At 37.1% G+C, this 15,162-nt stretch overlaps 1 protein-coding gene across 5 annotated transcripts in view; it reads right to left on the bottom strand.

The window, feature by feature from the left end:
- The window catches only part of LOC121329748 (myotubularin-related protein 13-like), a 126,362-nt gene that overhangs the window by 72,282 nt on the left and 38,918 nt on the right, over positions 1–15,162 (bottom strand). For all 5 annotated transcript variants that reach the window (XM_041275499.1, XM_041275494.1, XM_041275495.1 and 2 more), the window contains exon 3: positions 4,071–4,208. In XM_041275499.1, the coding sequence (XP_041131433.1) occupies positions 4,071–4,208 (138 nt within the window). The remainder of the gene's footprint in view (positions 1–4,070; positions 4,209–15,162) is intronic.

Raw genomic sequence — 15,162 nt, 5'->3', positions numbered from 1 at the left:
AGACTGTAAAGAGTGAACATATTATCAGTATCTCCTTAATTACGGTTTAAACACCAAGTACAGATCCGAGCAGACCAAGTCGGTAATATAACAGAGGGATAGGGGATCTGAAATGTTCCTGCACAGGCCCACAGTGTTCTAAAGAAACATGTCCCAGATGCTGCAGGGTTTTTTTTTTGTTAAATTAATGTTCAATGTGGTCTTTCATGCTAATGGCAGTAAAGAAATAGTTATTTGCCGCAAAAAGATATCAGAGCTCATTACAGGCATTACTGTATATTGCATGTCAGTCAGACCACTTCACAAGGCATGTTTGGGAAAAGGGAAACCACTACAAAATCGAATTTTGCGGGACAGCTGTGATCCAAGGTAAACGCTTCTCAGAAGGGGACAAATGAAATATCCAGAAGCAATGCTGGAAAACACATGGACAGAGACCATCCAGGGAGTGTTAAAAAGGTCACGAAAACACTTGTTTTGTTGAACATTCCTAACAGATTCAAGTGGCAGAGTCCTGTAGTCAGGTGGGCACACTATTTCTCTATTTTCTGGTCCATTGAGAGCAGACAGGATGCTTGGCGTAGTTAACTGGAAGTTGTTGAGTCAGCTGCAGATGATCACAATACAGTACAAGCCAAGAAGAGGTGTTGGTGATTTGGACAGCTTCACTACTGCATGAGCATCAAAGCCCCAAATGCTATTTTTATATTGATTTGGGTCGGTCACAGAATTTGAGATAATCTGAAATATCAACAACTGTTTTTTTTTTTTAATATACAAGTTAAATATATATTTCAGAATAAACGAATTCCAAGTGGAAAGGGAAGAATGGACCTAGAATTGTGCTGATTGCAAAAGGGAGTTTATTACTGTGTATACCAAATCATGATTGAAGACATTACATCCTATTTTATATAAACCTTTGCACATTGGCCAATAAAGTTTTCTGAAGGATGTTTTTTTATTTAATACACAGTGAAATGGCAAACTAAACAGATTTACACTCCAGGAGTTAAGTTCACCTGGGTTGAAGACAATATCAATTGATTTCTTAAGTATTGACATTTTCTTACAGGAAAATAAAAAAATACATGGCTTTTGTATACGTTTTTTATTTTAACTATAATTCAACACAAAAGATTTCTTGTGCAGTTTTTTTTTTTTTTTTTTTTCCGGAAGCAACCACTTCTTTTCACACTGCAGGCCCACCATGCAGCCACCTCACAGCTACAGCGTCAGAGGACAATGCAGCTCTGGGCAGCTTACAGGCAAACCCAGCCAGACTACAGGGGGTCGCTGGTGGGTCGAGCTGACCTAAGCCACCCACCCCCTGGGTGACATGCACCCAATTGTGCGCTGCCCACAGCGAACTCTCAGTGGAATAGCCTGGACTAGAACCAGCGATGTCCAGGCTACAGGGCACATCCTGCACTTCATGCGGAGCGCCTTTATCGGGTGCGCCACTCAGGAGCCCCTGCAGAGCTGTAACATATATCAAACTGATCACTATTAATTAGAAATGCAGTTACAGGGAAATGGTTCTGTATATATTTCACACTGTTGTTGGCAGGAATACAGTAATTTATTTTCTTCGTGTCCCCTAGTGTGTAGTCCAGTAAATGTTACTGGACTTTGTACTGGTGACTTTAAGTTCATAGATAGCAGGCGCTCATGGCTTTAGAAGGCAGACAGTCTGATTATATGATTATGATAAAGCCTGTATATTAAATTCCTCTCTAATGACTATATGACATGGCATGTTCCATTGTTATCTTTGGGCTACAGAAAAGCAACAGGATGTTTAGAAATAAACAATGCATTCATGGAACGCTTCTAACCCAACCAAAGTAATTGGAAAAGTATGCACCCCTTTAGGGGAGGTTGGGAGAAATCACATTTTGCATACTAACATTCTTTAGATTCTTGCAAACTACAGCTAAATGTTCAACCAATATTGCTTATCAAAGAGGAGAGCACTTACTTAACATTCACAAAACAAATAACTTAAAAACCCACAAATCTACACCATGCATTATTTATTATATCTAACTCATCGTGCATTTTTATGCAGACTAAAGGATCAGAATGATTGAGAAACTTTAGATGGAATGAAAAGCAGCTGGTTGTAAATGCTCTGCATGCCCCAGCTACTCTAATAGTTAAAATAGGCTCCTGAGGCTCCCTGAATAGCTCACTTGGTAAAAGCACTACCGCGCAGCATGCAGGGTGAGTCATACATCCAGAGATCGCAAGTTCAAATCCTGGTTGTGCGAGGCAGCCAGTCCTCACCGGGGATTCCGGGGGGGTGCCGCTTTTGCTTTGGTGCTCCCGGGGTTGGGGAGATGGGATCCGGTTTCTCTTCACTGCTCTGTGGCGACCCCTACAGGCCAGACGCTGAGTGAGCTTGGGGGCAGAGATTTGCTGGGCTGGTCTTTGTCCTCCAGAGACCGGTAGCCTGCATACATCCTGGGTGTAAAAAAATGCCAACTGGCCCACGGGATCGGAGGAGAGTCTCTGGGCTGTGTGGGGAATCGCCACGGCGAAGGAGAAACAATAATAAAAATTGAGCATTCCAAATTGGGAGAACATCTGGGGTAAAATAATTGGAGATTCTAAATTTAAAAAAACCCCCAAAAAACAAAACAAAAAAACCTTCTGTGAAGACTGCTGTATGGATCACATTTCAACAAAAAACAATTGATAGGATACACAGTACAGCAGAAAACACTGTAAGAAGACACTGTACCGCTATGCAAACTTATTGTAGGATGTCACAGAGCTCAGAGTATTTAAATTTAATTTGGGACTGACTTATCATTGACTTGTTCTTAGAATCAAAAATCCAATTAACAGTCTGTAATTACTGACAATAGGCAAGAGGAACTGGAGGGACATTACCCACCCAAGTGAAGGGCAAGTGTACAAAGCAAGTTGTAAATATTTTCAAGTACTGTGGGAAGTTATGCTTGCATGTTTCTTGATAAATTGCATTCCGAGTGCTTTTGGCACTGTCTGGAATTCACTTCCATCCGGATTCCTCAGTTTCAAATACGGAGAGTTCTTTTTATCTCCATGGTAGTTATTTCCCAGATTTCCTTATACCAACTTGGGAACGTCACCAGGGTAAGACAGATGGACACCAATTCAGAGGACGGTAATTCCATTTTTGTGGGTTTCATAGCTACAGTAGGAACACATGTGAACTGGTCACTGGTGCACTAATCATGGAATTGAATAGAGTTCTCCTTATTAACTACACATTTTTAGAAGCAGAATTACAGTCAAGTTTTGGAATCACGCCTTTACCTTGAACTTATATACAGAGCCTTGGGTTATCAGGTATAAAAAGTGATTTATGTGGCAAATGATTTTTTGAAATACGAAAAAAAAAAGATGATTACAGGCATGTGTTGGTAACATCAAGGTTATTCGATTAAGGAAAGACTGAGGAATAAAAATAAGTAAAAACAGCTATTGTATATCAACAAATCATTGTAGGGCTTTTCTCCAATATCCAAGTATATGTCACTGCAGTACTGTGGTTGGACTCAAATCTTGTGTTTCAATTCCAATTCCTTTTTAAAATCAATTCCCAATTCCAATTCCATCAAAAGGAATTGGAATTTATATTTTAGGCGCCATAACAATTTCTGTGGTCCTCCAACTGCTTTTATTTGAAGCCGATTTAATTAACTAACACTGACTTCAATTTAAGTAATATGTTGCCAGTGTGAGAAACCCATTAACAGAATACTGCTAATTGCAAGTTTGATCCCTGATGTGTTGGCATTGATTAAAATGGAACTGGAAATAGATTTTTAAAAAGCAATTGAAAATGGAATTGAAAAGCAGGACTTCACTCCAAGCCTGGTGAGTATGTTACTTCATGTGTTGACAGATACTGTGAGGAAAACACAACTGCAATACTATTTGCAATACTAAAATAAAACACATGTACAGATGAGGAGTCCTTCTCGGTGCACTCAATGCACCAACATTAATGACAATCGCTGAAAGCAGCATGCAGTTCTGCATTAACAAAGCAGTGGGGGGGAAACGAGACCTTTTACCTGGAGATTGAGCTCTGCCTCAAAGAAAGTAAGACAAGCACAGTAGTGCCGGTCTGAGTCGATGTCCGTCAGAACCACCATGAAGAGGGTTGGCTGCTTCCTCTCCTGTGACAGCTGCCACCCCCCCGGCTGGCAAAACTAGACAACAAAAAGGAGGAGAAAGAAAATCACAATATCAAATCTGACATATTAAAGGCTTTCTAAGGATAAATATTTGTTACATGCTTGGCAATACATGTGTGCATTCCGTCAGTTTTTTTTTTTTTTTTTTTTTTTTTTTTTTTTTTTTTTTTTTTGCAGTATTTTGTTGATACCCAGCTGGGACACAGATCATAAAACGTGCCTGATAAACATACACTGAGCAGCATTTGTTTTGGCTGAGGGCACCAGCATTGTCCGGCTACAACGAGTGGAAACAAGTTAAGAGGAACACTTAGAGTGAGGTTTGTGCCATGCTGACGGGCAGGATGTGCTGTGCATTAGCAGCATGACTGTTTCCTTAATATTTACTGTAAAAAGCATCACAAGAGCTAACTGCTTTGCTAACAGTAAGTAAAAATAATGAAACGTGCAATAATCTAGTATGATTTAGTTTTTTTAATTTACTGATTTCATTTGGAGATGTATTCTTTTTTTCTTCCATAGGTGTAACATAAGAATAACATTAAACCTAAAACTGAGAATTTTTCAAAAAAAATTAAACGTCAGTAATTCATTGAGAGAGATACAATTTATAGTATTTCAGGCTAACCTAAAAAAACGTGCATGTTTGCTGTAAACACTGTTTGAAATGGTTCGAAACCTGTCAAACAAATACATTTTCAAATTTCTTTTTCTCGATGCTTGCCAGCAATGAACTGAGCAGATGGCTTTCATCAATGTGAAAAAAGAAATAAAAAAAATCAACAATAACTGGACAACATCCAGCTTATCTGTCTCATTTCACAAGTTATTTTTATCCTTTCCAAATATTGTAACAATTTTGTTAAATTTAAAAATCATAACTTCGTAATAACGATAATTTTACCTTGGCTGGAGGCATATATAAGGGGTTCACATAACAGGTACGCAGGAGCACCATTAAAAAACAACAAAAAAAAAAAAGCAGACTTCCACATTGTTTTTAAGACACAGATGTGCACCATTAGTCTATTTTTATCAGGAAAGCATTTTTCATACAGGCAGCAAGAGTGCTCACGCTTGCAAGATCAACCATATTATTTGTCCGTGACCCATAACCGCCTAACCTCGCAATTTCTATTGAATCTCAACGTAGTTCTCTGGTATCTGTCAACAGTCCCCGGGTAAATGAGCTTCTTATCGTTGACCACAAATAAATACCATTTCCTTTTGGCATATACAGTCTTGTGAGATATTAAACCTGGCTGAATAAACCCATTTAATAACATGGAGCTGAAATCAAACATTCACACTATGGCACAGTTCACAAGTCAAGCTACAAATATAGCCTCTTTTTGTTTCACATTGTGTGTAGTTGTGTGTGGTTGCTGCTGATACATTCTAAGGACCTGTCACTGCTGAGTAATTACAGGTTGAGTATTCAGGTATTTAAAATTTTTATTCTTGGTATATAGCAGTATCTTATTATTCAAAATTCCCACCCCTAGTACATACAGACATTATTGAGAAAGGATGGGGAGACCTAAAAATAAAAAAATATATGTTTATGCAAATTAGATATAAATATACTGGAAAAAAAAAAAGTCCCAATTCAGAACGGAAAGGTTTTGTATGCTACCATGTGAGAAATAAATATTTATAAAAAGTCAAAAAGTATAATAATAATGAATCCGCACTGCACAAAAGTAATTAGCATCATGTAAAATGACCATTTCAAAATGCAAGTCGCTTACAATCTACTTAATTGTCTGAAAACTGCAAGCCACTAAGATACTGTACACAAGAATATCGCCAGGAGGAAAACATGTTTATCACTCATTAGAGACAGGAGACAGCTAGTTCATGTACTAACAGTGCATGGAGAGGAATGCTTCTTCTGGTACTACATCTGCAAAAGGAAAGCTCACCATGTCCCTGCAGTGTATAGCACATGCTTGTAAATCATCATAGTCAGTATGGAATGCTGATTTCAGTCAACAGCAGCCTGAAACTGGAATGAGCATTGCTAGTGTTGCACAAGATTACTCCTGGGATTAGGAGAGGATGCCAGAATCCTCAATCAGATAACACAAGACAGGAAATCTGGAAATTTGCAATCTGGAGAACCATTCGAAAAAACTTGGTATAACAAAAATAAAAAATACATTTAAAATATGGAAGCCCCAATATGGGAGAGGTAGAAACTAACAATAATAAATCAATTCAGAGCCTTGCAATAAACAGTCCTGTACAAGACTGTAGCATGGTGTAGATTGCAAAAAAATAAAAACACTTCAAGTCCTCCATACAGCTGATGACCCTTAGTAGTACATGAATATTATAAATAGATGCTATATGCAGTGCTTGCTGGTTGAGCAAGTGCTCTCAGATACATCATTGAACTTTATTACTCATTGCACTATACTGCACACATTTCCAGCCTTGCCTCTTGCTCAATGCACTTTGAATGCACATGAACTAAAAGGAGTCAATACCACATCCCTTTGGGGAAAACAGTTATTCAGTTAAAATTTTAGCTTTTGTATCTTAAATGCACTGGGTTAGCTAATGTTCTTGTTTGCCCACAAACCTCCACACATGCAATGTAACCTTAATCAATTCCAAAATAAAAACAATCATATTGTAAAATATATGACAACACAATACAATACAAAAAAAAATAAAAAAAACACACACACACACACACAACAAAAAACACGCAAAAAAACCCAGTGCCTTTTTCTTAACACAATTCACCTCTCATCGCCACTGGCTTTTGGACTAAAAAAGGTTACTGACAGAAGTTGACATCTTAAACAAAAAAGCAGAGTACAACAGAAAGATACTTCATTGGCCAAATGGCTATTCCAAGCAGGATGGTTTAATATTACATATTAATCTGTTAAAGCAAACACTGGAATTGTTTAAGGAGTTTTATTTCTGTAAATATTAGTTTAACCTCAGCTGCCAAGCATACACCAAGTCAAATGAGGGTAAATAATACAGCTGGGTTGGCATTCCTTTTGACTACCTTGATCTTCATACCCCTGGCATGCTGTTTATGGACTTTTACTGTCTGTACTGTAACTGAATCACATACATAAACAACTTCTTCCTTGCACAAATTCCTCCCAGCGTGCTTTGTAAATCTTACACTGTATATAACGAAGCACCTTTTATAACATGCATACACAATACTGCAGAGTGCATACAAGTTTTTTTTGTGCATAATAGTACTATCCACTTCACTCGCCAGTTTAAATTTCTATCTTTGAATACTGATTCATTTAAGATTTTTTGCTTCTTAAAAAAAAAAAACTATCCGCTGGGGGTATCCACTTCTCTGGTTTCACTCGGTCACACTTAAATGGATTAAACTTTCTTACATTTTATTCAAAATTGGTTAGATTCCACTTGCCAACACTCCAGAAGCATCCTTTGACACCTCGTCATCACCCAAAGGACATGCAGATTGGCGCCGCTTCAGGCTTTATTTATGCTTTGCCGCCTGCTTGCTGGTGAGCATTCAACAGATCAGGGATCAAGTTATAGTTTACTGGCAGCAACGCACGGCTGCAAATCAACTTATTCATAGATTACAAGTGGTGCGTGCCATCGCTGTTGCTGACGCCAATATGGCAACATTTTTATTAGCACCAAGATTTTTTCATTTTTTTATAAAAAATGTTCCCCAGATTGTATTCAGCTGTTCTTATTTTAACTTCACCTTACTGGCAGGTACAAAACTCTTGCTGCTAGAAAAGCAACGGTTTTATTTTAACCTCATATGCCAATTCACTTTTGCATCAGCACCATTTCACCTTGTGTATTTAGCATGCATCAGTGGCTTACCCCTTGAACAGCTTGTGCTCAACGCCAAACTTTTCAATAAGTAGGCTGAAAAATGACAACAGGTGTTGCCCTGTATTTACAAAGACAGCATTCCCTGTTACAGGATCTTCTGAAATGAAAGGGTAGCACTCTTATCAGTACAATATGTGTTTGTTCATGTTTAAAACAGTCACTGTGGAAATATTATCAGAAAATTATCCGTTTGTGATGTTATTTGATTACTGAGCTATGTGGTGGCTATAAAACACCATATTTTTGGATTTGATAAGGTCTGCATAAATATGAAGAGCATTTATTTACAAATACAATCCAAACAGTGCACAAAGCCGCTGGGAAGAGGGTAACTGCACTCCAGTTCCTGGTCATCAATCACTGCACACATTCACTCTGTGTGTGATGAAGACCTCCTTTTGGATGACTATACATTATAAACTGTGCAGAGGTTTCCAGTAAAAAGGAAACAAAGAAAACCTCAATAAATATAGAACACTGCTCCCACACCATTCCATTCTATCCCATTATTAGCTGTATGAATCCATCCCAAAGAGATCTTACATGCTTGTCCTTGAGAAAAACAGCCACAGAGTACATCACCACAACACACAGTAATTGTTGTGTGCAACACTTGTAATGTTTTAGTGCCAAGAAACCAAATTGGGGCATTCACTTCAACATTAAAAAAAAAAAAAAGGTACATAATAATACAATTTTGCCGAGTCACTATAATATTAATAAAAGACATGCAAGCCATTTTACATCCTATACGTTTGGCAATCGTATCTTAGAGCTTTTTAAGGGAAGTATGCGATCCTTCCTTGCAATTTAATATTTCTTTTACCTTCTTATTTTTTAAACCCACAGTTTTTCTCTTAACTTTGAGCAGAGACCAGGAGATTATTAGAATTTTGTTAAATATACAATGTGGTCAGCTAGTGACCTGGTCCTCCTTGCTGAATCCAGACCATCCGGACAAACTGAAATGCCAAGTGTCTCTTGTTTTATGGCACAGTTGGTCTGCCTTACTGTAATTTCTCACCTAATGCTTTCACCTTCTAAAACTGCTGTTCAGTTGCAGTGACCTCATTCATGTGACAGACACCAAGTGCTTCAACACATGAACTGAAAGTATCAACTGCCTTGCAAAGTAGACAAAGGATCCCTCTCTGACCTGCAAAGAATCAATGCATGAACAGAGCGGCATCTGTAATGTCAAAAGCATGGCCAGCCAAGCTGGTCCACATGACCCACCCCTGCGTCTACATGAGAAAACAGCGATGCCCTTGGCAAAAGTGGAGCAAGGAGCTCTTAGGAGAGAGAGAAACCAGATTGCTGACTCATTCGCTGTTGTTAGGACTTTGTGGTACTATCTGGCACCAAGAACGGTTCAACAGAATTTTATTAAGTAAACCTCAAATCATGTGCCCTATACTAACTTCATTTAAAACCAGACTTCTATCCTCTTTAAAGGGCATGGTCTGAATTTGGTTTTAGAGTACTGTTTCTTTCACTGTTGTTTCATTTGTTTGGCATGCATAGTTTCACAAACTGTAACCCAAGTACTCTGAGTTTTCACTTGAATGTTCAATGCCATTTACTCGCTATGAATACCATTGGTCATGTGCCACCCTGACTTTATTTAATGAGGGACAGCAGGTACAATGTGTACAAGAGCATACTTTCAAGTTTCGACAAGAACAAAAAACAGGTATGTGAGTGACATGCTAAAAACAGACGACTTAAACATGTTTTAAACCTCACTGGAATTTTTTTTTTTGGAAATTCTTTTCTGTTTAGCTTTCCATGTACAGTAGTAAATATACAGTGAAGTTCCAGCATAAACAAGCTTCACCAGAGACAAAGTGAAAATAAAACCTGGGAAACTAAATGATCCACAGCAAAATTAAGCTTATACGTGAGGCCGGGGAAAACCACTACAATGTCTAATGCTTTCCACAATAAATTTGTGATTAGTTAGGAGATTAAATGTCAGTGGGGGTCTGAAAACCACAACACTATGCAACTCCCTGGTCTCTGTGCAAGATTCCCACAACAAACTTCAGTATATGAAGAAAAACACAGGCCAACTGTTATCTCAAGTATACTCATGAGGATGGCCATATTAAACAACTCACTCTATTTACTATAGTTGTTCATTTAATAACTACACTGAACTTTCACGTAGTGTCCTCCATGTATTATTTTAGTAATTGTCTAAACAGACTGTTATCACTGTGGGCTCTGTCAATAAACAATATAAAATAATATTTAGAGATTGTGGGAAATGACACATTTAAAGATAACATTTTGATAAAAACAGCAGTTTGGTGTGCTATCAAAAACACAATAGAAATTAGCACATGGCTGCATAGTACAGTACATCAAAACACAATGGTTTTTAATGCACAATTCTCTTTATTTTATTGCTAAGTGGCTGTTGCTAAGAGATAATCACTATCTGATTCCGTCAAATAAAAACGTATTATGATCCGCACACACAAAATAAAAAATGTTAAAAAAAAAAATACATACAAAATGTGCACCTGTGTACAACAATCTGTTCTGGTTGCTGGATTTCTCTTTACAGTACTGATAAAGGGCTGGTGAAAAATTGTACTGTAGGGTTTGCTCGACATCTGAATGATGATTACTTAACATACAGCTTATTGGTTGGAGACAAATGTTTTGCCAAATGCCTCAAAAAGTGGGATTCTATTTGAAATGTGAAAACCAATAAATCCATGTTTACAGCAAGACTTAGGGTTTCTCATCAGGAGGAAGCTGGCCAGGCAGGTGGGTTCTCTTTCTGCTGCATTTCTGTGCTCTCAGGAAAACTAAACAATAACTAAAAGGAAAGTCATGTCAGGAGAGCGATGGGACCGACGCCACATCAGACCACTTCTAAGGAAGGCTGGGCCAATACCTACTGTATGGAGAAAAAGGACGGTGACAGCAAGTAAAGTAGTAAGCCAAATCTGTGAACTTCAGACCCCCAAGAGTTATTTACGTAGCCAAGGTCGCACAGTAAAGAACAGGAAATCTTTAACAGGAACAGAAAGTGAACCTCTATTCTTCGTGTTGTCCGCAGATTGGAAAGAATAAAACAACAACAATAGCACTGCACCCAGTTGGATTTTATGCTGCGATGATTCTTTTCACTCAAGAAAACCTCTTCATATAATCATCATAAAAAAGGTGCAAAAGTGAATACTGCTCCTATTCTGAATTACTGAAGTCAATAAAGGGAGCATTTAATAAACCTAAAATAAAAAAAAAAATCTGCATAATAAATTAGAGTCTCGTCATAGGAATGAGTGCATAATGCAGTATGAATGTCCAAATCTGCGTCTATAAAACTGGATTACATCCGAAATCTAAAGAAGATGAACAAAATTATGAAACGATAGCCCACGTGACCAGACAACGGCAGTGATTTGTCATTGAGCTTCAAACCAAATTCTTTATTCATTACCATTACACGGGGCATACAATCACAAGGGCTGCCACCTTGGATATTGAAAGGGTTAGTTAATGAATAATGAGGGAATGAGTGGATTATAAAATGTGATTTTAAGCTGGTACTTCACATCAACAGTATGCACCTGCATATGCTGCTAACATGTTGTATGAGATTTCACTTTTATTCCACCAAGTACAATAACATGTCAGTTGGTTAAACCACATAACATTCTATTTACAAGATAAAACAACTGCTGTTTACTGTGCGGTAAGTAGTTAGTAGGCCAATGCTCCAAAGATTTCAGACAATACTTGTCTTGTTCCACTTGCGTAACTGCACAAAGCGAGGTAGGATGTCATATTGATTTCCCATTTTAAAATGTCACTTCTTAAATACATTCGTCAGCAAAGATTTGGGCATCATTACTTATACTTATTTATATATATATATATATATATATATATATATATATATATATATATATATATATATATATATATATATACATACATACATACACACACACACACACACACACACACACACACACACTGGAAACAGCAGGTGCATCAAATATGTGCATATTTTAGCAAACAATTGTTCAGATCGTTGTCATTTTTTTTTATTACGCACAAAATATTCTCTTCAGAAATGAAGCCAAATTCATATCAATTTGAGCAACAACAGAAAGCAAACAGCTGTATAGTGTACTGTAAGTATACCCATTCTCCAACCTGACACAGGCATTCAGTATTTAAAGAGGACAGCGCTGGTGCTGAATATGGCTATATGCCTTAAAGAACTTTACAAACACGGTTAAAGCAGGCTGCAAAACGTTCTGATGTTTGGAAACAGATATCAGGACCAAATGTGCAAAACACCAGTCATGGTCAGGACCCTGTGCCGAGGACTCCTGGAGCTAATCAACATCAGTTTGAACTACTTTGAAAAGCTGGTCAACTAGACTAAAAGATTACAGTTTTGATGAGGCTTGTAAATATGTTTTATATCTGGGAGTCGAAACAAACAAAATCAAAGCAGTGTAGCTTATCCCAAAAGCCACGTACTATATGGGGCTCGTTGGATCTGCTACATTATGCAAAAATCGAGGGAAGTCAAACAAAGGACAGAACAACAACAACAACAACAACAACAATAAAAAAAATGCAATATGAAAAATACAATCTTTAGAAAATCTGCATTAAATTAAAAAAAAAAAAAAAAAAAAGAAGATAACCAATGTGTTTTGAAGAGGACAATAACAAAATGCTCAATTTTTTTTTTTTTTTTTTTAAACTCTGTTTAGATGAAAAAGAATCACTTATTGAGTCTCAGGTAACACAGCTGCAATACATTTGCCATACGATCTGTCAGGAGGGACTTACCTGACATGAAAGGTCAATTGTCTGCTAATCGCCTGGCTGGAACTACCAAAGTGGCTACCTGAAACAAACCAAGTGTAGGAGGATGTCTGTCTATCATCACTTATAGGTCAAGAACTGAAAAGAGTGGAACAGAACTAAATACAAAGGTATAATATAGAGGAATACAATAGTGCAGATTTCAGAACCTAAAAAGAACCATTATTAATCTGTCACCATGACAATTAAAGCAAAGCTTTACCAACAATCTTTTATCAAGACATTACTGTACCTCCATGATGTAAATATTCAAAATGACTACAAAACCTGGCTTAACAGTTCTGTACGCATGCATAAGTAATGGACAATGCATTTATATAACCCAGGTCAAACCAAAGGTCCAATTTCAGTATTTAAGTCTTTTTTCAGACAACATAATGCAGTTAAGAATAACATAAGGAGGGGTGTTTAATATATTATCTACTGAGAGTATGAAGTTAAATGGCAAGAAAATGCTGGAGACTTCAGAAGCATAAATCAGAAAATAGGAATATGAGAACAAGGCAGGATGCAGAGGATTGATTTAACGTCACGACCCGTAACACAAAGATGTTCCTCTTGTTATTGTCCATCCAGTGCATTCTTTGAAAGGTGTTTATGTCTGGTGATATTTCTTGTTGTTTTGAGTCTACAGGGTCTGGCGCAATGCCTCCAAGAATCCCATTTCCTATTCGTAATTGTTAAATAAAGTAAGGAAATAACAGTGCGCTTTCCCTGTGCTGGGGTTGTTTTTTTTTCATTTCCTAATTCAATTGCTGATGGTGTTCAATGCATCCTTGTGTCTTTGAAACATTAAAAAACAACATATTGGAACAAATGCATACCGGTTTGTTTTTCACAGAGAGAGCGTAACTAAGGAACAACAGGTAGGATTAACTAAGAGACAGGTAGGCTTTTCTCTGTTTATTGCACCACTTTTACAAAAACATCTTCCTTGTGTAAACACATTTAGAGGAGATGGATGTGGGTAAACGAGACGTTTGTTTGGTTGTCCAAAATCTGCACATCATTTAAAGTAGTGTTTAGTGCTGTTTGTCCTTCCATGTCAGAGCTTTTAAAATCACATAAAAAGAAAAGAAAACAGTTTAAAATACAATCTGAATGTGACCTCCAGTACTGGATCTATGCAAAAAAGTGATTTAAATCAGGTTGCCTAAGTAATAAACAATAAATGAAAATACAGTGCCTTTTGAATCTACAAGGCAGGAGTAAGGGAGGCAATGCTGCAGTAATGTGACAGCTGTGGACTTAAAAGCAAAGTGATTCTGACATCCAATCCATATCCGCAACTTATACTACAGCTTTTTAAAACCTTTCAATTATTCCACTTTTGACGCAATGTAATGCTAAAAATGTTACAGCACATCTTTCTCTTTGTTTTAATTTCTGAATTATTCACCTTTAGTTTAGGTTACAGAGTCCTATAATTATCTTCAGTTTTCAAACCAAAATACGGCTCCCGAGTGAATCTTTTCAACATTCTTTGACAGACATTACACGCACTCTGTTCCAGAAGATTAAAATGTTGATGGCTTGTTTTTCCACACTTGATAAACAGCTTATATCATTACCAAGGCGCTGATCACGCTAACTTAATGGAAAGATGAAAATCACAGAATAATTAAAACCCTATCCTCTGGATTCATATTAATAGCTCACATGAACATAGATAAATTGGATCACTAAATCAGCAGCCAAATATGAGAACAACACTGGCAGATCTAGTATTAAAATAGTTTAGAAAAATAATATTTTGTGAAAAAATATTTTTTTGGTTAAGTTGCTGCAGTTTTTTTGTTAAAATTGGAACATTATGTATCTGGTCTGGCGTACCGATTTAATGACTGTCGTTCTAGTACTGCCCAAAACATTCTTGCATAACAACTACAGTATGACAAAAACTTTTCTTTTATGACCTGTAACATTTTCAAAAAGTGGGCTAACTTAACTATTAAATCTGTTTTTAATAAGAATTAACGCAACATTCTGTAAAGTTTGCACAGAGATGTGCATTTGTGAGACATTCAACAAATGACAAAAAACTAATCCCCCAGCATTTAAGTAAACACACAAAACCTAGAAGTCTGTCATATTTTATCATACATCTTTTAATTAACATCAGTAGCGCTGTTTTAAGTAAGTTAATACAAACTTTGAATTGGGACAGCTATCAATACTACTGCAATCCTGAACTGTGTTCATCACAGAGCTGACAAAGTCAATATGCAACCGATTCAATTTC

Source organism: Polyodon spathula, chromosome 17, assembly GCF_017654505.1.
Source record: "Polyodon spathula isolate WHYD16114869_AA chromosome 17, ASM1765450v1, whole genome shotgun sequence".
NCBI lineage: Eukaryota > Metazoa > Chordata > Actinopteri > Acipenseriformes > Polyodontidae > Polyodon > Polyodon spathula.
This window is presented reverse-complemented; position numbering and strand designations above follow the sequence as displayed.